This window comes from Antechinus flavipes, chromosome 1, assembly GCF_016432865.1.
Source record: "Antechinus flavipes isolate AdamAnt ecotype Samford, QLD, Australia chromosome 1, AdamAnt_v2, whole genome shotgun sequence".
Taxonomy (NCBI): Eukaryota; Metazoa; Chordata; class Mammalia; order Dasyuromorphia; family Dasyuridae; genus Antechinus; species Antechinus flavipes.
In genome coordinates this window covers 564,301,488-564,328,643 of record NC_067398.1, presented here as the reverse complement: position 1 = coordinate 564,328,643, position 27,156 = coordinate 564,301,488, and the positions used below count along the sequence as shown (strand labels likewise).

The 27,156-nt window shown below is 36.2% G+C and overlaps 2 protein-coding genes across 8 annotated transcripts in view; both read left to right on the top strand.

The window, feature by feature from the left end:
* Positions 1-4,930, top strand: part of LOC127544233 (ribosyldihydronicotinamide dehydrogenase [quinone]-like) — a 28,985-nt gene extending 24,055 nt beyond the window's left edge. For all 4 annotated transcript variants that reach the window (XM_051970772.1, XM_051970771.1, XM_051970770.1 and 1 more), the window contains 2 exons: positions 3,598-3,699; positions 4,642-4,930. In XM_051970772.1, coding sequence (XP_051826732.1) covers positions 3,598-3,699; positions 4,642-4,815 — 276 coding nt within the window. In that variant the 3' untranslated portion in view covers positions 4,816-4,930. The remainder of the gene's footprint in view (positions 1-3,597; positions 3,700-4,641) is intronic.
* A 6,607-nt stretch (positions 4,931-11,537) lies between these two features.
* Positions 11,538-27,156, top strand: part of RIPK1 (receptor interacting serine/threonine kinase 1) — a 43,485-nt gene continuing 27,866 nt past the window's right edge. Inside the window, exons 1-2 of one of the 4 annotated variants that reach the window (XM_051970762.1) lie at positions 11,538-12,142; positions 25,341-25,401. The gene's annotated coding sequence lies outside the window, so the exon portion shown is untranslated. Of the gene's footprint in view, positions 12,536-25,340; positions 25,402-27,156 lie in introns of all 4 variants that reach the window. The other 3 variants (XM_051970760.1, XM_051970763.1, XM_051970761.1) reach the window with 3 other exon arrangements.

The following is a 27,156-nucleotide window of genomic DNA, read 5'->3' as shown; positions in this document are numbered from 1 at the left end:
AAATTATGTAGATTTTTTTCTTCCCCCTTCCCCCACTAAGTATCATTAGATGCAAATTATGCATATATATGCAAAATTATCCTATATGTTTCTATTTATAAGTTCTTTCTTTGGTTGCAAATAGCATCTTTTTTCACGTGTTTTATTTTTAATTTGTTTATTTATAATACTCAAAATGACTTATTCACTCAAAGTCATTCTTCAAACAATATGCTTTTACTATACTACAATGCTCTCTGGGTTCTGCTTATTTCATTCTTCATTACTTCTTGCAAGTTTTCTATGCCTTTCTAAGGTTATTGAGCTCATCATTTCTTATAGCACAGTAGTACTCTATCACAACCACATACTACAACCAGTCTCCGGTTAATGAGCATCCCTGTAATTTTCAGTTCTTTGGAGACTTTTTTTCCTAATAAATTGTCACTATCCTTCAATCTCCCTTTCACTCTAAGCACTAAAATAGACTAAACAGAGCTCAGAAAGTTTTAGGAAACGAACATCTAATAGTCTCTCATCATTCCTCTTAATCTGCTGATCATCTCATTGATGAAGGGAGGAGGAAACTGAGCATCCAAGTCACTGTCTACTTCCTTCCTCACCATTTGGTAGAACATCCTCAGTTACAGTTGCTATGGAATTCACCCACCTGGGATCATCTTGACCACTTTCTCCTGGACATCTCACCTCATTCATTCTCCAAATCATCCTTTCCAATCTCCAAAAACCAGAATTTTCTCTATGCAGTGCTAAAGCACTCCTTTCTCTGGGTACCCCTTCCAAGGGTCCTCGGAACTAGACACAAATGCCAGCTTTCCAACCATGCTTTTTTCATCATTACACCCAGACTGGCTTCATAACCTTGAAACATCACCAGTCTTAAGGCTACTTTCTTACTGTATCTCTTTCCCCATAAGACCTCTATTATAGACACAATGAGTAGGGCCAGTGGAGTTTGATCCAGTTTCAAGTTCAGGGGCTACCTCACCTAATAGAATATAGTGATTCCTACATGTTCCTACCCTGCTCTTGAGAGACCACATTACCCCCCAACTAATGAGTGAGAATTTTGACAGTTTAAATTGTAGACTTTAAAATATATTACTGGAACATACCAACATAAAAAAAGTGAATAAGTGAAGACAGCATTTATAAATTATTGAAAGGTCATCTCTTCATGATATAATATGTTGGTCCAAGTTTCCCTTCAAGTTACTGACTGACTAATAATCATAATATTATATTTAATATTTACATGGCACTTTAAACTTTGCAAAGCAATTTTCATATGTCATCTTATTTGATTCTCATTAATCCTTAGTTACAAAAAAGGAAACTGAGGCTGGAAAAAGTTAACTGATTTGCCCAGGGTCTTACAGCTATTAATTGAATAAGCAGGATTTGAACTCAGGTTTTCCTAGTTGTCTAAGCTAAGACACAATGACAACATTCGAACAGAATATAGATAAGTAAGTATATAGTAAATATAAATTCCAAATCAACCAATCAGTATTTATTATAAATTGCCTCCTTTGTGCCATGCACTCTTTCTAAGTGCTAGAGATGCAATAAGAGGCAAAAGACAGATATTGCCTTAAAAGAATATACAATGGCTTTTCTTTTTCACACCAGAACTGGGATTTCATTGGATGGGGATTTCCCTGTAAGAAGACTCCCACCAAAGCAGATCATCATCTTTTTTGAAACTTAGAGTCTTAGAGAGTTGCCAAAGGAGACTCTTGAGTTTCAGATACATCCAGGTTCACACAGTATCAGTACTTGAATCTAGATCTATTGGCTCAGCTTCTATATGTATGTGTTTCTCTTTCCTTAAAATGTGACTTAGTTGACATACAATTTCTCATCAATTCTCCTGGGACTTCTTTAAAGTTTTACCTCCTTCTGTTCCTAGATCGAACACCATACGAATTTGATTCATATTTGTTGAATTGAATCAATTAAAACTTTTTCTTCTACTTAATCTCTAAGAAAACAAAAAGCCTAATTCAGATCTTGAGGTAAGACATGCATGTCCCATTTGACAAGGAGTACATTTTGGAGTTGTAAAAAGGGGCCTTTTAAGATAGTTTTGAAATTCAGGCAGAATGTTTCCCACAGAAATATTTTGATGGTGGTCTAAAGTACTATTCATGCCTTCTATGTGCTGGGGATGAAACAATCCTTGCTCTCAAGGAGTTTTTTACAATCTACTGAGGGGAGGGGAAGGGAATTGCATATACAGAAAAGTAGATGCAGAATTGTTTCAAACGTGACAGTGGGTGAAAAACTGACGCGGGAGTTCGGAGCCACCAGTCTAGAGCTGAGCATCTCTGATACCACAGAACTGGGCAGCACATCACTTAAACTCACAGGGCCGTAGTCAGCTTCCTGAGACCAAGAGTAGCAGATCAAGAGCCCGTCTACCTTGGTAGGTGGAATTCTTTTAAGAAGAAAATAACAGATCTCAACAAAACACCGAGAAAGTCACTTCCAGGGGAAGACTTCCAGGAACTCCTTCAGCTTGAGATGACTGAGAGCTAGAACTGAGTCACCTCTGGAGGCTTCAGGAGTGATGGAAGCCAGTCCAAAGGCCAGGGCCTTTCCCTTCCCATCAGCTGTCACAGAGGGAGAAATTTTCTTATCAGTCTTTTACCTAAATTACATGCCCAGAAGACACACACATACCACATCTTTATACACTATGTGCATATACACAACACATATACAGATACAGATACCATACATGTAGACACATATCAGACTCATATAAAATAATTATACTAAAGTATAATAAAAGTAATAAGGATATATATCTGAATAGTTAACAAAATTCCACCACGAAAATACATTTATTTACTTTAGTTAACTGAATTGTGTTTTATTATAAAAGTCCTTGAAATTTTTGTAGAGAAGAAACTATACAATTTTAGTCAAATGTACTGCCTTTGTTCAGTATTTCTGCTGGAAGCCTGAATACTTGTCCACAGAATTTACTTACGTTCTATCATTGCTTTGTCTTGGCAGATGTAGTAAGAAGCTTTATATTTATGTATACCTATAGGCAGAACTGTACTGGAGTTAGCTCACACTGGCTTGAGATAGCTGGTTGTTAAATTTTAGGGTGGGAATTTATATCACAGAAATCAGCAAACTCTACAAATCAAGGCATTATTTTGTTGATTATCTAGACTGAAAAAATTATATTGTTGGATACATTTTCTCCCAGAGAGCTGGTTGTTTACCAATACACTGCTGCCTGTGTATATTGACCGGTATTTTGAATGTCACATTTGTATTTTTATTAAAGTGATTTGAGCTTGAACTTACCCTTTCTGTATTATTATATACATTTGTTATGGGCTATCATCACTACATCTACTAATGGTTTCCCTTTGTGAAAACATTCTTGATGGCAGAATTTTAATTTCATCCCATTTTCTTGTGGAAGCTGAGAGGTAGAAAGAAGATCTCAAACTAATTAAAAGCTCTAAAGCTATTATGACATTTCTTAGCTTGAACTGAATATTTCTCATTAATATTTCTGTTTTTGAAAAAAATCTGTTTTTCATATATTCATTTTCTTGTATTCTATTCCAGAACAAATTAGCCCTCATTTCATTCACCACTGGAGGTGATGCTGAATTGTATTCCAAAACAGGGCTCAGCGGTGATATTAAATACGTCTTGTGGCCCCTACAGGTAAACTTAATATTACTACTGTATATCACTGCCACCTTATTGCACTTTACTTCCTGCTACTCCTCTGAGTTGAAAGACAATTATTTCTTCAAGGAACTGCATGAAAAGCAGGATTTAGAAAATTTTAAATATATCAATCAGCCAAGTAGTTATTAAGCTTTTATATATAGTAGCAAATCTGGAATTGGGCCCTACACAAAGTAAATAAGATGCCTAATAAATATTTGATGAATAATATAATGAATCTAGAGATAAGAATAGTCAGAGAGATCCCTGGGACATTTCTCTAGGAAATTCTTTCCAAGTCTACATCCATTCATAAATGGTTATTTTTTAGGGCCAGTCAGTGAGTCAGTTCCCAAATCTACCCAGCTGTAGTATTACTTAGATCAGAGGTATCACACACACAGGCTATATGAGGTTCACAACACTCCTGAGTGCTGCCCCAAGCAAAATGAATTGTAATTGAACTGAGAAATACTTAACAAAATCAATAAAAATTCAATAAATCAGATGTTAATATGTGGTTTTCTAAGTGGCCCACAGGGATCCTTATATATGATTTAGTAGCTTCTGTTTCAATTTGAGTTTGATAATGCTGATTTAGCTCACCAAACATTCCACTTTTATTTCACAGATAGCAAGAGTTTCCTAATCTACTTTGCCCCCCCAAAAGTATTTAATAGGTATTTGAATTATTAAAATAAAAATTGTAAATATTAATTGCTGATAAGACTTCCTCTGATTTAACATGCCATCTGAAGGTGTAAAGGTTGTTCATTTGTTTTCTATGAATTTATGGCTTTCAAGAGGTTTTTGCTTCTTCTACTGATATTTCAAAGCTTGATATCTCCTTCACGTTACTTGTAGGAGATTGTTAATTGGATCGAAAGGTAGTGGGTCATATTTCTAATGGATTTCTTTTTCACTTTCTGAGTCTAGCATGGTGTATTGCATTTCTGTGGTTTCAAAGTCCTGGCCCCTCAGGTCACTTTTGCTCCTGAATATTCATCAGAAGATAAGAGAAAAGAGATGGTGGAGTCTTGGGCAAGAAGACTAGAGACCATTTGGAAAGAGAAGCCTATAAACTGCACTCCCTCCTGGTACTTCGAATAATAACATCTGGTGTTATGTGTAATGTTCCTTCCCTTTTTTGACATTGTGAGTAGCCCATGATTTGGAGACAATCTGTTATAATCAATAAAGCTACAAAATCCACTTACCAAATGAATCTGAGCCTTTTTGTTTTTATTGTTATTGCATTCTTGACAAATTTAATATTTAATAATATTTTAGTTAATGTATTTTAATATGATATAACATTTTAGTAAGGGGGGCAGTACAATGGATAAGAGTGTTTGACCTGGAGTCAGAAAGAATTATCTTACAGAGCTAAAATCTGGCCTCAAATACTAATTGTGTGATACTTCATTCTGTTTGCCTCAGTTTCCTCATCTGTAAAATGAGCTGGAGAAGAAAATGGCAAACTCCAATGTGTTCACCAAGAAACCTCCAAATAGGATCACAGAGAGTCAGAAGTGAATGAAAAAGACATGAAAAATAATAACTAATGGAAGAGTCTGCAATTATTATTCCTTTAAAATATGTAGACCTAAAAGTTTTAGGAACAATTTTGGAAGGTGAGAGGAGAAATGAGAATAGTCATTCAAGAAAAGGAGATGTCTCACAGAGCAACCATGGTGGAGAACTTTGATAGAATATATGGGCTGGAGCATCCCAGGCTAGGTCAATCTTTAAGCAATTTAACTCTTTCCTTCTGCAATGGGAAATGATCTCAACTCCTTAAACTAATAAATGGAAGGGGTGTAAGAAATGCTTCCTGTATATGGCTCTTTTCAACAGTGAGGTGATTCAGGCTAATTCCAATTGACTTGTCATGGAGAGAGCCATCTCCATCTTGAGAGAAGACTCTGGGGACTGAATAATATCACTTTTTTGTTGTTGTTTCCTTGAATTTTGTTTTCCTTCTCATTTTTTTCTTTTTTGATCTGATTTTTCTTGTGCAGCATGATAATTGTGGAAATATGTGAGGAGGAATTGCATATGTTTAACATATATTGGATTACTTGCTGTCTACGGAGAAAAATTTGAAACACAAGGTTTTGCAAAAGTGAATGTTGGAAACGATCTTTGCATATATTTTGAAAATAAAAAAAGCTATTATTAAAAAAGAAAGAAAGAAAAAGAAATGCTTCCTAGGCAAGCCTGTTTCTGGGATCAAGCTGCCTCCTGGTTAAGTTCCTCTTTTAGAAGCTTTTACCCACATTCAATTTCAGCTCAGCAGCCAATAAAAACAACTTCAGCGGTGTGGTAAGTGGCAGGAAAATGTCACATGCTATGAATTAGGCTGGGCTCCTCCATTCCACATCACTTATAGGCTTCCAAAAGCAGTCATCAGTACTCTCCCCAACTGCCACCACCTGGAGGGGCTGGAAGCCCACACTCTGAGGATGGGGTTCCCACTGGCTAACTTACTAAGTTGTGCAGTTCAGCTGCAAAGGGAGTATGGGCAGTGAAGGGGAAGGTGTAGATCAAGATAGAGCTGAGTAGAATACCTTAGTTACTGTGTGTGACCTTCTGGGTAAATCCCTCTCTTTTCCTCTTCTGTAAAGTGGGGCTAAAACTAACACCTCCCTCTCGGGGTGATCGTGAGGATCAAGTGCTTTATTTTATAAAGTGCTTTGCACAGTAAGCACTAGATAAACATTAGCTTTTTTTTTTTTTTCTAGGAGCTTGCTGTCCACAGCACTTGGGGAGTATGAGAATATAAGAGGACATGGGAAGTAGTCTTGGAAATAGTCAAAGTCTGTCTAGAAGCTCTCTTCCCTATTCCTTATTTAATTGAAAAGTGGAACCTATATCCTTTCTCTTCCTTAGACCAGTAGTTCTCAAAATGTGGTCCAGAGAATATTAGGAGTCTCTGAAAGCCTTTAGAATGTCTACAAATTCAAAATTAGTCTTTATTACTAATATAGCAAATATAAATATAACCCACACATGAACAAAAACTCTTTGGACAGATCATCAATAATTTTTGATAGTTAAAGATACTGAGAACACAAGTTTGAGAACCACTGCTTTAGACATAACAGTTTGATTTTGATTGAAAAACTAACAATTCTGTTTTGTCACTGACTCTTGTCAGTGATGGATAGATGGTGAGATGTGCTGTGGGATTGGACATACTTTGCAGAGCTGACTTAACCCATGAGTATCAAGTAGAAGTATTTGGGGAGGCAGTTGGTAGAAACTTATCATATTTTAGTTCCAGCCCCTCTCCCCACACATGAATACACACGAATCCCTCATCTGTGAGTTCAAGCTCAGGAGAGGGACATGTAGACATACTATGTAGACATAGCAAAGATCTTGGAAATCAAACATAGGCATTATGGTTTTATTGTGCTTTAAAGATACCATATTTTGTTTTAACCAATTTAACAAAAATGCAGCCCTGCATTGAACAAGTCTTTCTACACCATTTTTCCAAAACTATCTGCTCATAGTGTCTGAGTCACATTTTGGCAATTCTTGCAATAATTTAAACTTTTTCATTATTTTTATGTCTCTTACAGTGATCAGTGATCTTTGATGTTATTTTTGTAATTATTTGGGGGCACCAAAAGTCACACTCACAAAACATTATTAATTAATCAGTAAATATTGTTAGATTCTGATTGCTCCACTGACCGGCCATTCCTCCATCTTTTCGCTCCTCAGGCCTCCCTATTCCCTAAGACACAACAACATTGAAGAATATTACATAAACTAAATTATTAAAGCAGTGGCAAGGTTTGAAAGGCTTTATTCCAATTTTGAAAGAAGTTATATTGTGGATAAAATCCTACCAAACAGTATTACATGCTACAGAAAAATCTTTTGTGAAAAGAAGTCATTTAATGTAGCAATTATCATTTTTGTCTTTAAGAAATTGTCATAGCTACCTCAGCCTTCAGCAACTACCATCCTGATCATTCAGCAGCCATCAACATCGAGGCAAGATCCTTCACCAACAAAAAGATTTTGACTCCCCGAAGGCTCAGATGATGATTAGCATTTTTAGGAATAAAGTATTTTATAATTAAGGTATGCATCTTTTTTAGACATGATACTATTACATATTTAATAGACTGCAGTATAATGTAAACAAAACTGCACTGGGAAACCAAAGAAATCATATGACTGGTTTTATTGCAGTATTTCCTTTATTGCGGAACCAGTCTTACTTCTGAGGTATGCTTGTAAGTTGATTGTATTTCTGGAAATCTTACTGATTGGTTAGGTGATTCTGGTCAGGTTATTTTACTTCTTTTTGCTTCTGATTTATTTATCTTTACGATATGAACTGTCACAGGACCAGTGACTAGGTAATTGCTCACTACACTACGTACCATTTGTCCTCTCTGATACAGATTTATGAAATGAAGGGGCACTATGATGGCCTGTTTCTCAGAGAAGGGGCACTCTCTCCTAGGAGTGCTGAAACAGGAAGTATGAATCACACTTTGCAATAAGTAACAACAATAGCTCTAATGCTGGTCTCTATTGAAATTCTGCAGTGAGAGTGAGCTAAGTGTCCAGTGGACACAGCATTAGACTTGGAATCAGAGAGATCTGAGTTCAGATGCAACCTTAGACACTTATTAACTGTGAAACACTAGGAGAAGTCTTTTAATTCCCCTCTCTGCCTTAGTTTCCCTATCTGTCAGATGGGGATAATATGACACTGACTTCCTAGGATTGTATTCCCAGGATAAAATGAGATAATATTTGCAAAGTATTTGGCAAACCTTAACACACATTAATGCTAGCCATTGTTATTGATTAACTAGGTGATTCTACGAATAGAGCCCTGGGCCTAGAGTCAGGACGACCTGAGTTCAAAATAAGCCTCAAATACTTACAAGCTCTATAACCCTGAGCAAGTCACTTAACCTATTTGTTCCAATCCACTGGAGAAGAAAATTACAAACCATATTAATGTAAAAACCACATGTACAGTTCTGGTATGCTATAGTCCACAAGGTCACAGAGTCATACACTACTGAATAATATTATTCCTTGATGCTGTAGAGTGTTGCCAAAACATATTTCATATATAAATATATATACATATATGTATATGCATACAAACCCTCTTTAGATATATACATACACACACACATAGCATCTTTGCTTTAAGGTACTAATAGCTGTGATTATTTATTATGTATTGTGTGCTATAAATTAATACCTCCCTGACCTTGCCACCTTCATCTGTAAAAGAAAGAAATTGGACCAAATATTCTTTTCCAGCCTTATGACGCAAATGTATGATACATAGAATGTGTTGTGAGTCTGGAAATGGCCATTGGATTATCTAGTAATTCATAAATTTAATGCTAGAAAGATTTTACAAGTATAGATTTGGAGCTTGGTGGGATCTTAATCAGAGGCTTCCATTTTACTATTAAAATAATTGACACTCAAAGAGGGCAAATGTGTCCAAGGTCACAAAGGTAGTGAGAAGCAGACTAAGATAGACTTAGATAGACTAAGTCCAAATCCAGCACTCTTTCTCTGCCTTAAGTAGCATTAAAATAAAATTAATTTTCAAGTTCTACATAGTCATTTACTAGATGAGGCACTTGTGAAAGGTCTTTGGAAAAAATATTTACAGTTATCAAGGGATTTTAAGTCCTATGCATTAAGCCTTTTCTAGACCCAAGATTGTTTTTAAAACATTACTGGAAAAGATGTTCTGTTATTCTATGTGCTACTGATAGAATTTATTTTTGCCTAATAATGGAAGTGGAATCTAGTTAGACTCTTAATATCTGGTGGATACAATAAATGTGAATTTTTCTTTTTTTTTTTACTCTATTATAGCTTAGCTTTACTATCCTCTCAAGTAAAATTTAACCATAATAAGAATTTTAAAACAAGCTTTTTTTTCTCTCTCTCACTTTTTTCTCAGCTTACCCCCTAAGCTGAAACCCTAGGATATGTTCTTCCCTTATCTACTTAAAAAAAAAAAGACCCTTTTATTTTCCATAGATGCCCTTATCATTTCATTCAGCACCTACTTCATAAATGAGCCATGTGATGTTTTTTTTGTTGGGAAAAGCCACATCCTTAAAACTAAGCTGTCTATTGCTGACACTGGGCAAAGTTTTTAAAGTCCTACTTCTCTTTCTTATAACTACTGGAATACAGACAATTTATTTTTGCAATATTTAAAAGCAATTTGATATATATCACATGCTATTTTGCTCCTGTTAGAAATCAGCACACTATACAAGTAGAGGGATGATCTAATATGCTAATAGCTCATCCAGTAATTCTCAGTAATAGAGTAATAGAACCAATCTCCATTCCTGTTCCACATTAGCAAATAGACATGCTCAAAACTGATTCAGAATGTTAGAAAGGCAGGATTAAGTCCACATCATTGTCCCATAACAGAGCAGTGTGGCCCCCTCCAAGGAGAATGAAATAACATAATATGGGGTGAATTCTTCTAGCCGTATTTTACCTACAATGCTAAAGTCTGAACCATAGCTCTGCAAAAAGCAGAGAAGTATGCCCTTAGGAACTTTACCTGAGGTCAGAGATTGATAACTTCAGGGATGTAAATTTTCCCATTTACCAGAATAATACATGGCTCATTTATGAAATAGGAAGTAAATGAAACAATATTTTCATCTATGGCAAATGAATAGGACTTTGTTTTTAAAGTAATAAAGGATGAAATAGGTTCTAGGTTTTCAAGTTAGTGGGAATAATTGAGAGAGGAAAGCACATAGTGCTTGTTTTAAAATCCTAATTATGGTTCAATTTTACATAAGAGGGAAGTGGTTAGACTATAATAGAGTAAGAAAAATGATAATTTCAACAAAAATGAAAAAAGAAGTCCTGTAATTTTTTCTCACACGATTGTTTTTATTGTATCCACCCAATATTTAGAGCAACTGGATTCCACTTCCATTATTAGGTAAAGTTAAATTTCAGCATCCGTGTTCACGCGCACACGGGTGAGCGCACACACACACACACACACACACACACACACATACACACATACACCTTGAATAGACTCTAAAATGGACTTTGACCTAGGCCCAGGACTGAACAAAAGGAGAAAGTATTTTAAAACCACAAACTCCCCCTTGAAACAGAGATCAGTCATTAATGTTAATGTTCTCACCATTATAAGAACTAGCTGTTAACTCATGCATTACCATTACAGTATTAGTGAAATTCATATTTCTGCAATGTTTGTCTTGTGACAATTTCAAAAACAAACTGAATTTCAATGCATTTAGCAGATTCAAAGTCATTTTTCACTGATCTGGGGCATTTGGAGAAAAAGAGAAACTGGAACAAGGAGGTGGAAGGGATGGTGCTTTGACAGCCCAAGTAGGACTAGGCGAGAAAAAGGGCATACGTGGTCCAATATAGTTCCCAAATTCTTTGTTGTTATTGTTGTTGGAACAATAATATATAAATAACCAATTTATATAAATATAAATAAATAACCAATTTAAGGTTAATTAAAATGCTTGTGCCAACTTTGTGAGATTTGTAATGAAATCACCTGGAGCACCCAGCTAACCTTTATATCAAAGTTTTTCACGGGCTTTTCAGGGGACCAGAGATAGTTTTATGAAGGATCGCAAACTTGCATAGGGAAGAGTGCATCTTAATTTTCATTAACTTTCAAATGAAACTTAGTTTTTCCTGTTATTATTTTAAACCATTAATCTGAGAAGGGGGTTCATATTCCTCATTAGATTACCAAAGAAAGTACACAACACAAAAGTTTAGAACATTTAATTTGGACAAAAACCCTCCCGCCGAATGTTCTGATATAAATGACAGCTTTTTTTTTTCCTCTTACATATTAAGAGAATTTTGCTTTTGTTAAATAAAGTTATACTTTCAAACAAAATTATTACCCACTAAGTTGAAAACCTAGTTTAACACAAACAAACAACAACAACAAAAAAAAAAACCTCGGTCGTACCAGTCTCTCCGTCTTTATTTTGCACTACTTTTCTGTGTAGTGATACAGTACTGCTTTTCGTGAAGTAAATAAATTCAGCGCGGACAAGGCGGTAACAATTGGTGTTTCCAATATGAAATGAGATCCGTTTCCGCGAAATATTCCCCGGTCTGGTCAACTTTGGGCGGGGAGTTAGGCACTTGTCCCTCCGTATAAAAGTCGGAGCGGGCTGAGTGCGCGCAGAATCTCCGGAGCGCCGCGGAACATCCCTGCAGTTTCCCGGCTTTTTATCCTCCCTTCTGTTACCCATCCACATCGCAGTGCTCCCTGCACATAGTCGGTGCTCCCAGGTTTGGAGAACGCCCTGCGGGCGTGTTAGCCTTTCCCCACCACCCCTCCCCCACTGTCACAAAAGCGCAGGACCCTTGGAAAAGCCAGGTGAGCGGGGCGGGCCGGACAGGGACGAGCGTGCTCCAGAGTCGGTCTTTGCTGGGGCCTCTCCGGGCCCTACAGACCCTTCCTCTTTCTTTAGGAGCTTGACCCCCACCCCCTCCTTTACCATTATTGCAATCCCGGAATTTATATGGGCGGGACTCGGGGGTCACCCCCAATCACTTCCTTCTCGTTCTGGGCTGGAGAGAGGTTTATCTTGACACGAAAAAGAAACTAACTTTTCCCCAAGTTGCGACTGCGCGGTTTCAGCCTGCCTTATTTCATTAATGGCGAATTTCTCAGCAAAATCTCGTGCTATTGCTGCCTTTCTGGGCTGGACCGGGATTTTTCAGAGGCCTTGGGTCTTCAGACAAAAAGACTGACTCCAAGACCCTCGAGGTGAGTTCTAGTCCTGCCTAGATGGCTGTCTACCCCTTTCCCGGAAGCCGGGGGAAGCGGGGCTCGGTGGGCCAGGTTATGGGCTGGGTCCTCTGGGCAGGAGAGGCGGTTCGTGGGGCTGAACTAGTCGGGTTGGATAGAACTTTGTCCGGCGCTCCGGCCGGCCGTGGACCTGACCTTGCCTGAGAAACAATCTGAAAACGCCGGTTCTCTCGTCTGACAGTCAGTACTTTACACACACACAGGAACCACTTGCAGTTCGGTTTGTCTCCGTCTCTGTGCCTGTGTCTGCCTGTCTCCGTCTCTTCCTCTACATATGGGAGAATATATTGCTAAAATACAAACGTATAGATGAAAGAAGCTGTGTTGACTGAGCGAGCTGTCTATTCCGGGGTATCCAAAAACTGAAGCCTGCTGTAGGCGACACACTTGTCCAAGAAATTCCTATTGAGGAGGGGAATCCAGAGAGGAGAAATTGTGTGTGGGTTGGAGGGATGGGTGTGGGATGGGGAGGGTAGAAGCTTTGTGCTGCTTCATCTTCTGGGGAAGGCTGGGGTGGAGTAAGGAGGGGAAAGAAAGTAGGTGGATTGAAGGTGTGGTCCAAGTAGTTCCTAAATGTTTAAGTCACAATTCCGATAGCCTCTGTGGAGGCTTTAGGCAAAAATCAAACCTGTTGCGATATAATCGTCTTTTTCTTCTTCTCTTACATGTAGATATATTTTACTTTTGGAAAATGAGTTATTGCTTTTTTTTATTTCTATGGAATGAGAGATAAATGATTGTTTAAAGATCTATTGGTTATTTTAATACATTGTGGCATTAGCAATAGAATTCTACCAGATTTTTACTTAGAATGTTTTATTCAACAAAGTTATGGCAAGTTGTTACGAATCAAATGAGAATTTTTGGCCCTGGTACATTGTTTTATAGACCACTATTCTTTCCCAATTAATGTTATTCTTTGTTTATCAGTTGGAAAAACTAGGAAAAACAGAGCAATTAAATGAGTTTCTGAATAGCTGGGGTGACCATCAGTAAGTCACTGTAACTCTTTCCAGTTAAGTTTCCTCATCTGCAAAATGGAGATACTGAGGGAAATGGGATTGCATCATGGAAAATGCTGGGTAAACTGTTAAGTGCCATATGAATGTGAACTATTATTTATTTCCCTAGCCTGGCTTGAATAAACAGTTGGCCTTGAAATCAAAGAAAAACCTAAGTCCAAATCCCTCCTCTGACACCATACTATCTGTATGACTTTTACAATTCATGCCAGGATTCTCAAATGGAGGAGTGCTGACTGGCTTTGATAAATGCTGTTTCCTCACCCTGAAGCTCCTATACCAAATAATAGATCTGATCCTTATCCTCATCTCTGTGTCCATATTGAGATGCAGGGATCAATGAAACAATCAATAATCATTTAATAAGTACCTATTATGTACCCTGACATGATAATAGCGGACAGTTATATAGAACCTATCGTGTGCCAGGCACTGGTGCTAAATATTTTAGTTTTGATCTCATTTGATCTTCACAATTCTGGGAGATAAGTGCTAGTATTAATTCCATTTTATAGAAGAGAAAACTGAGGGAAGTATATATTACGTGACTTACTCAGGATCATAAAGCTAATATGTGAGGCTGGATTTGAACTCATTCAATGTTCTATCCATGAACAAGAATTTGAGAGTCAGAAGATCTGAACTGTAGTGTCCAGGCTCAACTACTTGTGATCTTGGACAATTTATTTAATTTCTCTGATCTTTCTTAATTGTAAAATGAGGATCATACCTACTCCATAGAATTATCACAAGATTCAAATGAGATAATGTGTGTAAAAATATCTTAATTACACACTGCTTTCCAATTATGTTATATTAAATAGTTTTGTGGCAGCGAGTTAGCACAGTGAATAGAGTCCCGGGCCTGGGGCCAGTAGGAATCATCTTCTGAGTTCCAGTCTGGCCTCAGAGACTTCCTAGCAGTGTGACCTTCGGCAAATCTCTTCACCCTGTATGCCTTAGTTTCCTTACCTACAAAATGAGCTAGAGAAGGAAAAGGCAAATCACTCTAGTGTCTTTGCCAAAAAAACACAACAACAACAAAAACCAGATGGAGTCACAAAGAATGAGACCGACAGAACAACAGATTAATTAACAGGATCACAAAATCCAAATTGGAAGAAAACTTGGATATCATCTAGCCTCTAACTATAGTATCTTCTGTAAATCTCTTAATCTCCCTGGATTTCAGTTTTAGCATGTGTAAAATAAAGACTGGATTCCCATAGAGTGCTTTCAGTATCTAAATTTGGGGTCCTAGATTTTTGTCCTTGATCCTATTAGAGCCCCCACATTAAGAATCCTTTCTTATAACATTCCTAATTAGTTGTCTTTTGTAAGGACTTACTGTACTCTTCAAGGCAGATCATTCTGCTTTGGGATAAAGCTAATATTTAGGAAATTTTTTTTTCTTTCTTTCTTCCAGCCTAATTCTCTCTCTAGACTTTTGTATATATTGTTCTTAGTTTTGACTTCTAGTATCCAACATCCAATCTCTTTTCTCCCTGACTGCCTTTCAAATACTTGAGAATGACCACACCCATTCCTATTAAGTTTTCTCTTCTCCAAACTAAACATCCTCAGCTTATTTAATCAATATTCTTATACCATTATTTCTCCTTAGCCATTTAGTTGCCCTCCTTTTTCTAGCTTGAATCCCTTTTAAAATATATTATCTACAATACAACTTATTGCTCTGTGATTAAAAACATAGTAGACTTCCCTTTCTCAAAGCTTTGTATTCCCTGAAATGTTCATCCCCCTGTAAAGTTTTCTATGATCATTTAAGCACAATTTTATCTATATGAAAATGCAAAGTATGGAGGAATATAATTTATCTTAGGCCCACTGAAATCTTCTCTAGGGATAGCCCTGAGTATTATGGACATAGCCAGTACAAAAATATGATTGAATGTGGATGTGTTGACTTTTAATATTCCCCAGTTTATGGAAAAAATTAAAGCAGGATGCTAAAATTAAATGGAAGTGTTTTGATAAAGTTCTAGGTACTACAAAGTATTATCTTTGCCACATGGTTCTAAACACTAAAATAATAATGCATTGGCTAAAGTTACATCAAAGGAATAAAGTGATTGCCAACCTCCTCCAAACCTTAATGTAAAACAGTTATTTGTCAAGTACGGATCAAAAAGTAGAATTTGGAGCCTGACAAAAAGAGAGGCCCTTGAACAAAACAAGATAAGAATTTTTCTTAGAATGGTAGCCTGGAGAAAAACCTGTTTTCAAAGTTTTTGTTTTGTCTTAGAATTTAAATAAGAGTCTTGGATACATATTAATAAAAACTTTGTTCCAAGTTTGCACCATTTTGACACTGACTGGATCTTCCAGGCAAGGGCTTGTTGACAACTTTACTTATAATTTTCTTGGTATATTGAGAATGAGGAAGTATTGCCTCACTATACAAGGGTAAGAGTAAAATTGAAAGTATAAAGAAATGAGGAATTCTAAAAGATGGGATATACAAAGATTTTCAGTGATTTTTCTATCCTGAATGATCTGTGGCTTTTTTCTTCCTGCTCCTCTCCTTCTTTCCTCCTTTCCTTCCTTTGTATTTCTATCTCTCTCTCTCTTTTTCTTGATTTCATTCTCCAAAGTAAAACAATGTCATTTTTGATATGCAGAGATGACATTACTAACCTCCCATGAATAAAGCATGCATTTTTTCTTTATTTTCATTTTTGTTTTTAAATAGATTTTATTGCTATTTTATTTTTTTATAGTGCTTGTTTCTTTCTGTGTTTCTCTACTCCTTTTAAGAAAGCTATCCATTGTGAGAAATAATTTTTTTAAAAATGAAAACTTTTTTTCTTTTTTGCAAAATCAATCAATACTTTTTTGGCAAAAATCTGCCATTGAATGCAGTGTCCCACAACCATGAACCTCTTCCCCCTTCAAAGAAGTGACACAGGGAATAGATATTTTCTCATATATTTTTCACTATGGTACCACACTTGGGTCTTTTTATAATTTCACATAATTCCACTTTGATTGCTTTGTGATCTTTGTTTTTTTATTTCATTTTGCAATCTTTGTGTATACTGTTTTCCTAGTTCTGTAAAGCATGTTTTAATCATCTTTCAGGCAAAAGTGGGGAAGAACATTTACAGAAGTGGATATCCTTTTCTGTGGGCAGCTTAGCTTCCCTTTGTAACAAATATATGATTGAATGTGGATGTGTTGACTTTTGCAAGAATTTACAAAATATTTTGCTAGAATAATCTCTGGCTACCTGATAGCATGAAACTTCAAGACAGAAACTAATTTAACTCATCATTATATCTTCCATAGTGTTTGAGATTATGGAAAGTTGAAAACTGAAAGAAAAAAAAAAGGTCCTGGCTCTCAGTAAACATTTGGGGAATGAATATACAAATCCATATCTGTTACTGACTGAGCTAATTAACTCTCCCAAACCACTACTTCCAAACTGGCAAGCAGCTATTTGCGGGTGCATACTATTTATCCCATATGAACATTTTTAAAGGTCACAGTAGTACACAAGATAGAATATTTTTGGTAGAATACTGTGTTTAAATGAGTGATGAATTAAAATATTAATTTAGATTTTAATCTTTTCTACAGGCCCATACACAACTGTCAATTTCCTGTACATATAGTAGAAGTGATGTCATGTTGGCAATCAGTCCTGAAGGAGTGGTTCTGAATTCATTTCAGTGGCATTCAGAGCTTGGTCTAGCATTCCCAATCTGTTTTAGGATGATGTGGGTTTCAGGTGCAAGTGCTTCTCAGTGGTCATACCACTTGAATATATATTTGTAATTTCATTGCTAATGGAGGCCACCTTGGAATAGTGAACAGAGAGCTGGTCTTAGAGTCAAAAAGATTCTAAGGAAGGTTAGGAAGATCCAGGTCCAAGCCTAACCTCTAACATTCACATACATAATCTCTGTGTGACGTCTCAGTGCTCTAGACAATTCTCAGAGATTATAAACTGGAGAGAAGGATGCTTACTTATCCTGATAGAGGAAGACCCCCTCATCTTGGAGCTCCCTAGTCCAATGAAAGCAGAGGTTCAGTTTTTTGTTTTTTTTTTTGTTTTGTTTTGTTTTGTTTTGAGGAGGATAGTGATTTTGATAGTAGATATCAAAATCTGCCTTCTTCTATCTCAAGGGTAGAAGAAAAGCCCCCATATATATATGTCATATGATTTGCACATCTCAGAGTATATTTATTCTATTTTGGGCATGGCAGCTTCTGACCTCAAGGAGCATTATATTTATAGAGGCAGGAATCTTTGCAAAAGTAGTAGGTTTAAGGCTTTTGAAGTTGACAATTCATTTTGTACTAACAAGAGAACAGTTGCTTCTAGAGAGATATGCTACTGAACTTTGGAGTTTGGAATTATTACATAAAAGAAAGCAATCTAATCTAATTTCTAACTAGGTTGAGAACAGTAATCCTTTTAATAATATCATTGTATTTACAATCCCTGTAATTTCCTGGATTAAAACACCCTTGCCAGCCATCCCTCCTCCGAAAGTGTTGTGTCCTATTAGAATATAAACTCATAGGGCAGGGACTATCTTCTTTGTATTTTAGACAGGTCTTGACATTTAACAAATTTTTGTTTTTCTTTTCTTCTTTCCTTCCTTATCTTCCTCCTGTCTTCCTTCATTTTATTCATTTATTTCTGCTTATGAGAAAGGAAACAATTTTTCAATTTTCAGCCTTCTGTAACTCTAAGATCATATGCATGAATGTAACATTTTACTAATTTTATTTCATTTGATACTGATCTCTTACAACAAAATGGAAGACAGATAGTACAAATATTGTCAGTCTCATTTTCATGATGAAGAAATAGGTGTGGTTGATATGTGTTTAGGTGAATGGCCCAAAATCAGTTAACTAATAAGTGGCAGAAGTCACAGAAGAACCCTGACCATTTCACACTAATGTTCTATGCTCTTTGCTGTATCATGTTACTTCACTAATTTAAATCATAAACTTAGTGTATCAGAGAGTCTTTGTTTAGTAATCTGGGGGCAAATTCACCATTTCTCAAAATTCTGGGAAACTCTTCCAAGTCCTGTAAAGCAACAGTCATTACAAAGCAGAAGTAGAAATTAGGAGGCTGGATATAGTGACTGCTTACTAAATTCTTTTTTATTTTAAATTATTAATATGCAGTATTTTTGTGGTATGTCTTTTCTTTAAAAAACTAGAAACTTATCTACAGTAATATGAAAAAATAATCTAAATGACTCTTGATTAGAAAAATTAACATAACTCTAAGATACTATCCCACATCTATCAGATTGTGGAATATAACAAAAGGAAAATGATAAATGTTGGAGGTGGGGTTATGAAAAAATTGGGATACTAATGCATTTTTAGTGATATTGTGAACTGATCCAACCATTCTGTAACTATGCTCAATAGATTATTGCTGTTGTTCAATAGTGCTTGACTCTTCCCGACCTCTTGGACAATACCGTCCATGGGGTGTTCTTGGTATAGATATTAGTGGTTCGCCATTTCCTTCTCCAGTGAATTAAGGCAAACAGAAGTCAAGTGACTTTCCCAGGATCACACAGTTAGTAAGTGTCTAAATCTGGATTTGAACTCAGGTCCTCCTGACTCCAGGACAGGCACCTTGTCCACTGAAATATTTAACTGCTCCCAAATGGTTATACAACTCTGCATATTCTTTGAATTAGCAATACCACTAGTAGGTCTATGTCCCAAAGAGATTTTTTTTAAAAGGGACAGGATATACGTACAAAAATATTTGTATTAGCTCTTTTTGTGGGACTTAAGAATTGGAAATTGACGTGGTATTCATTAATTTAGGGAATGACAATAAAAAGAACATTAAGAAATAATGAGCAAGATATTCTTAGAAACTTGGAAAAACCAGGAAAGCCTGATGCAAAGTGAAGCAAGCAAAACCAGGAGAACAGTGTACACAATAATGGCAATATTGTACTATGATCAACTGTGAATGACTTTGCTATTTGTTCTACACAATACAATAATCCAAGACAATTCTAAAGAACTTAATGTGAAAAATGCTAACTGCCCCCAGAGAAAGAACTGATGGAGTGTGACTATAGATTGAAGCATATATCTTTTTTTATTTTTCTTAAATTTTTTTAGTCTATGTTTTCTTTTGAAGCAAAACTAAAATGAAAATGTGTTTTGCATGACTGCATATGTATAATCTATATCAATTTAATAGAAAAAGGGAGTGAGATAATTTGAAACTTAAAATTTTTAAATGAATGGTAAAAATTGTTTTTATCTGTAAATGGGAAAAAAAAATTTATATAAATTAGATTTTAAGCGATTTTGGGTTTTTAAAAAACCTCAAAGCTCTATACTAAGGACTAGTGGAGGAGAAAAGTATTTCAAAAGGAATATTTTAGGCAATGAGGTGGAGCAGCGGATAGAGTAACCAGCTCTGGAGGCAGAAGGACCTGAATTCAAATGTGGCCTCAAACTATCTCTGTCTGACTAACTCTGGACAAGTGTCTTAATTCTCATTGCCTGTCAAAAACAAACAAACAAAACAAATAATCCCACAAATAAAGCAAAAAAGAGAAGTATTTCAAGTATGCTAATCTTGCAGAGAAGGAAATAATAAAATAGGGAATGAGATAAGCAGAGAGATCATTTTCATATAAAGGCAAACATACTGACAATCCACTTGTTTTCTAAAATGTTGCTGTGAGAAAAGCACTTTGTAACCTCTAAGCATTATGTACATAACAGTTTATTATTCTCTTTTATCATTAATAATAATAAAGTCAGGATTCAGGCCAGTTCCAATGATCTTATGATGTTGAGAGCCATCTACACACAGAGAGGACTGGGAACTGAGTGTAGATCACAACATAGCATTTTCACTTTTTTTGTTGTTTGCTTGAATTTTATTTTCTTTCTCATTTTTTACTTTTTTATCTGATTTTTCTTGTGCAACAAGATAATTGTATAAATATGTATGCTTATATTAGATTTACACATATTTTTACTATGTTTAACATTTAAAAAAAAGAAATGATAAAGAAATTTTAAAAAGAAAGTCAGAAAAAAAATAAAGTCAGAAAACAATTGCTAGTAATACAGAGAAAAGAAAGTTTGGCACAGAGAGACCTCAGCAGAGCTGAATTGAATTAAGAAGTGTTCATGTGTGAGCCCATAAATTAGAAGTATCCAACATAGGACCACATATGGCACAATACTCAGTGGTGAACCAGATGTCATTGAAAATATTTAATAAAATAAATTAAAATGCAACAAAACAGATAATATTACATTGTAAAACTACATCAGCATTCAGCCCACAAGGGTCCTTATGTATGAATTATTTGAGTTGATCACAATTGACCTTTCTAGACACTCTCGTTAAAACCTGTCCATCTTCCCAGCTTTCCTATGTCTGTCAGTGATGCTATCCTTACAAAAAATTAAAACCTCGAAGGATGAATCATACATTTATTTAACTCTTTTCATCTTTTAATCGCATCAAAACTCTCGTGTCTCATGTCGCATCCATCTCATTTTCCCAATGCTGTAAATGTAGACAAGACATGGAACATCATATTATTCTGCTATGTTAGTAGCCTCCTTAAATTGTCACCTTCTTATAGGAACAAACGCCTGTGTTAAGCCCCAGAGATAAAACTGAAAGGTGAGACAGCCTCAGTCAAAGAGTTGACATTGTAATGGGGGAGAAAGAGAATCTACATGGAAGATTTCAACTGCAAGTAAGGGGGGGAAACACTAAATCTCTTCAATTGTATTTCAGAGAATATTAAGATATTCACAGTTTATCATAGAACAATATTGATGGTACAGTTTACACTGTTCTGGTTCTGTTTACTTCACTTTGTAGCAGTTCAAGTAAGTCTTTCCAGGTTTTACTAAAAGCATCCTACTTGTAATTTCTTTATTTTTTTGTTGTGTAAAATTTTTTAACATTTGTTTTTTTACATTTTGAGTTCCAAATTCTTTCTTCCTCCTCCCCCTTCACTAAGAAAGCATTTGTCAATTCTTTTAAACAGCAGTGAGAAATAACTGAAGTATTTATTTTAAAATATGAATCTGAAAATTTTTTTAAAATATATGAAGGTCTGATTGGACATGCATAACTTATATCAGATTGCCTGCCATCTTGGGGAAGTTGGAAGAGAGATAGAAAAATTTGGAATTCAAAATCTCTCAAAAAATGAATGCTGTTCCATACTGGGTCTGTATCTCAAAGAAATCATAAAAAGAGAAAAAGGACCCACATATGTAAAAAGTTTTAATTGAATCTTAAAGGAAGTCTAAGAGATAAATATGGGGCAGATTTCTTGAGCATGGAGGTTAGTTAGCTAATGTAAAGGCAAGAAAATGAAAGTTGAAAGTGTTGTATATGATGAACAGTAAGTAAGCTACATCCAGAGTGTGGAGGGACTGGAAAGGAAGGAGCCAATATTGGATATTGTATTTGATCCTGGAGGTAATAGGAAGATACAGAAGTTTGTTGAGTAGGAGGATGATATGTCAGACCTATACTTTAGGGATATTATTTTGACAACTGCGTGGAGAACAGATTGTAGCGGGAGTAGGTTTAAAACTTAGGCAAAAGATAAGGGCCTGTACAAGAGTTTTGACTATGTAAATGGAAAGAAAAGGACATATATAAAAGACAGAAATGTTTGTAGCAGCCCTTTTTATAGTAGAAACTGAGTGAATGCTCATCAGTGGGGGAAAGGCTTGAGTAAGTGATGGTGTATGTATGTTATCAGGTATAAATGACATTAAAGAAGAGAGATCACCATTTGCTTTGCCGCTGAACCCTAAGATGGGACCATTCCCCCCCTACTTGCAGTTGAAATCTTCCATGTAGATTCTCTTTCTCCCCCATTACAATGTGAACTCTTTGACTGAGGCTGTCTCACCTTTCAGTTTTATCTCTGGGGCTTAACACAGTAAATTTGAACTAAGTAAGTTTAATAAATGCTTCATTCATTCATTCATTCATTCACGATCTTCCCTTATCCAAAACATCAGAGGATATTGGCCAACGTATCTCAAACAGAATTTATTTCCTCCCAAGCTCCCTCTTTTCCCTTATTGATGAGGGCACCTCCATCTTCCCAATTAGCTATGCTCACTGCATGGTGCCATCTCTGATCTTCATTCTCACTCATTCCAAATATCCATTTTGTTGTCACATCATCTCCTAATAAGCTGGAGCTGCTGGTGCAGGGGCTGTGTACTAGGTGGAGGGTCTTAGACAGAAAGATGAGGCCATCCCACTCCTGGCCTGACAGTGAGAGGGCTGAAGGGCTAAAAAGAGTTCTCCTTCCCTTCTACAATAGCCATTATGGCTAGAGCTGGGGTGGGATTGAAATAAGGAGGGGCCTTTTGTCATTGGCTGGCCCAACATGGATGGGGCCAAAGAAGGATGAAGGTTTCTGCCCCTGGGTGGTACAGAAGGGGCTGAAGGAAGGTCATCAGACCCTGAGGAGGTACCTATAGGGCCCAAGGGCCTTGAGACTGAAGGGACCATGAGTCGTCCTGCCGCTCTATGAGGCAGAACAGAGCTGAAAGGAGGATGCTGGCTAGATATAAATAGATGGGGTTAGGGGAGAGAAAAAAGTCATTAGCCCCCAGCCAACTTAGGTGGGGCAGAGGTAGAGTAGAATTAGTTACTAACTCCAGAAAATCCTTCCTCCTCTGACTTAGCTTGGAGGTGGCCAAGGAATAGGCTAAGGTGGTGGTGAGTTCTTTAGCCCCTGATGTGGGGCTGAGATGGAGCAGGGGTCCAAGGAAGAAAAGACCTTCCCCTGTGATGTGCTGAAGGGGGAGAGAGACCTTCCATCCCTGGCCTGTAGAGGTGGAGGTGGGAGGGTGGGAGATGGCCCCACCTGGAGGAAAATCAGTTAGGAAGGGGAGACAGAGACAGGCTAGGGAGGGAGCCTTATCTTCCTAACTTAACTCAGACAGGGTTGAGAGGATTAGAATGAAGCCTCAGGAACCTAGCCAAGCTACTGAGAAGAAGTACGAAAGGAGCCTTCTTCCCCAGAAATGGGGATGGGGAGGAGGAAAAGGGAGCAAAAGATGAGAGACTTTCAGGCTTAGGTGAGTACAGAGGGGTTTTAGAAGTTATGGAAGTTATAGGACTTTGGTTCCTAGGTAGGTACTATTCTGGGTAGGGCTGTGGAATGGGGAATGCCGAATTATTCTGTCCCTGGTTTTCCTAACTCAAATCTGGCAGTGAGCTGGGGAGACGGAGAAGGGATGCAGAAAAGGTAGAGCAGCAGGCACTCTAATGTGGTAACCAGGATGACTTAAGGCAGCCTGGGGAATTCTTGATTCCCTGGGATAAATTTATCTCCATAGGTTCAGGCTACTAGGATAGGGACCAGATTCCTGGGCTTAAACAGAGTAGTTCTTCTTGCTTTTTCAAGGGTAAAGCTCTAGGCAGATAGTATGTAGAGTTGGTAGGAGAAGATTTTAATAGCTCTGACCATCTCAGCCCCCTCCCCCCCATCAGCAAGGATGTTCATCTAGGAGTGGACACAGCTCTCACGCAATCATAGCATAGTGTGGATAGTTTCTAGAATTCTAGGGCTACAGGTTAATAGTAGTAATAAGGTTAGTGAGACTTTTCAGTCAATAGATAAGACATCAGCTTTTCCCTTTCTCCAACTAACCTTTGGAAACATTTCTGACCTTTTCCTCTATTTTTGTTTGTTGGGTTTTTTCCTTTCTCTCTTTTTTTGTGGTTAGGAAGAGATTTGAATAGCACTTACAAATCTTTGAGGGAATTCTTTGCTCTTTATTGCTCGGCTCTCTAGTAAATTTCTTTTTTTCTGATTACTATCTAGAAAGATAAGAGAGGGAAAGGACCTCAATGAAGATATATGACTTAGCCACATCCTTGTGAAGAAGTGATCTATGAGACACTAATTCAGTTTGATCCAACAAGCATTTATTAAGCTCCCACTACTTGCCAGGCACTGTTGTAAATGCTAGAAATAAAAAGAAACAAACAAACAAAAAAAAAAAAACAATAAAAGAAATAGTTCTATCTTCAAAGAAAGAACTTAACGTTCATTAACACGTGACCCTGGTAATTATTTAATGAATCTGGGTTCTGAAGGATTTCAAGTTTCCATGACTCTCAGAGTAAATTAAGCAAAAGCACAAAGAAATGAGCAGAACCAAGAAAATATTGTATACGGTAACATCAATTTTTTTTTTAACAAGTTTGAATGACTAAGTCATTTGGCTATTATAAATACTCAAATTAACTAAAAAGGATATATGAAAGAAGACACTATCTGCATCCAGAAAAAACACTGATAAATAGAAGTATGTATAAAATAATTATTTTATGTAATACACATACATATATACATACATACATACATACATACATACATACATATTTGTGTCTCATGGTGGGGGTAAGAGGAAGAAATAAAAGAAATTTACGTTTTATATAAATTTACATGTTTTTTTAATTATTCTATAATTTAACTTTATATTTAACTTTACATGATATAACTGTCATTTAAAAGGAATGGCAGGTTATATATAATATATTTGAAGTTTTATGTACAATCATTTTTTCTACTATGTTATAGAAATGCTTAATTTATGAAATAAAATGAAATTTTAAAAATAGAATTAATAAAAAAAATTTAAAGCATACCGAAATGATTCACATACCATTTCTGTATTGTTATTCTTGTTCATAGGTCTTGACATGCAAAAAGAAAACTTTGTCTTATCTGGTCTCTACAATTAAAAGTTTAGAATGTAAGTAACATTAGATAATCTACCAATATTCTTGGGATAGAATTTGAATATTGTGTTCAAATCTGGGAGGATGGCCTCATATTCATAAAGTGGAAAGTGTCTAGAGAAGGACAGCCAGGATGTTAAAGGACATTGAGATCGTGGGTTTGAGCATCCCTTTTTTTCCCTAAATATTTCTCTTTTCCCAATTACAGTTGTTTTTAAATCTTTGCGTTCCAGATTCTCCCCCTTCCTCTCTACCCCTACTAAGAAGGCACATGTAAAGTTATGCAAAACATTTCCATGAAAGTCATGTTGTGAAAGAAAACATGCATCTCCCCCCTTCAAAAATACAAGCAAAATAAAGTACAAAAAAGAAAAAAAGAATATAATATGCTTCCATCTGTATAAGACACAATCAGTTCTTTCTCTGGGTATGGATAGCATTTTTCATAAGTCCTTCAGAGTAGTGGTAGATCATTGCATTGCTGAGAATAGCAGTCATTCACAGCTGACCATCCAATAACATTGCTATTACTTTGTACATAATACATTGCACTTTGCTTGAGTTCATGGAAGAATTTTTGAGTGCATCCTGCTCATTATTTTCCATAGAACAATAACATTCCATCATAATCACATATCACAATTTATTCAGTCATGCTCCAATTGATAGACATCCCTCAATATCCAATTCTTTGCCCTGCAAGGAGAACTGCCATAAATATTTTTGTACATATAAGTCTTTTTTCCTTCTTTTGTTAAATCTCTTTTGGGATTCATGCCTAGTAATGGTATTGCTAGGTTAAAGAACATATATAATTTTATAGCTATTTGGTCATAGTTCACATATTTTGATCATTTGTGAATTGGGGAATGGCTCTTATTATTAATATTTTTAAATAAATTTGACTTAATTCCCTATACATTTGAAAAACGAGGTCTTCATCAGAGATACAGTCCTTAGGAATTGGAGAAGCTAGCATGTAGAAAACGACTCCCTCTTAGCTCCAGAAGGTAAAACTAGAATTCATGGATGGAAGTTGCAGAGAAAAGGATTTCAAAGTGATTTAAGGGAAAACTTCCTAACTTTTAAATCTACCCCAAAATAGATTGGGCTACCTTGGTATAATGAGTTTTCCTGAATGTAGGCAAAAATTAGAAGACTGCCCACTTGACATATTGTATGGTGGGGGAGATTCTTATTAAAACATGGGTTAGACAAAGTGATCTTTGAGGTGGAGATAGGAAATGTGTACTTATTTAGCTTCTAGTGTGTGCCATCCCTTGTGTTAAATGGATAATATTTGTAAAGCAGCCCAATCTGTTTTTACATATGGAGAATATGAAGAAAGTCCAAATGATTCTAAGTGATTAAAATCTCAATGATTAAAAAAAAAAAAGAACATAAAAAGAAAATCTCTGAAAGTTGTTAGAACTAGATTTGGGCTAGAGTGTGGTTTTAAATATGTGAATGGTTATTATAAAGATAGTTACCAATTTTTTTTTTACCACCTGCACTGAGAACAGAAGTAATTGGCCTAAAACATAGAATGGAATATTTCAGTTGAATATAAGAAAGAATTTCCTTACCACAAGAATTGAGAAACTTCCTTCTTAAAATCGTATTTTTCCAGCATGGCTTTCACTGTTTTTTCTAGTAATAAGAAGGCTATACTCAGAGTCAGGGAACCCTGGGTTGATAGCCAAGCTCAGGGTATTCAAATCCTGTCTTCCTTGGTGTAAATCACTTAATATATCTGAGCTTCAGTTTTT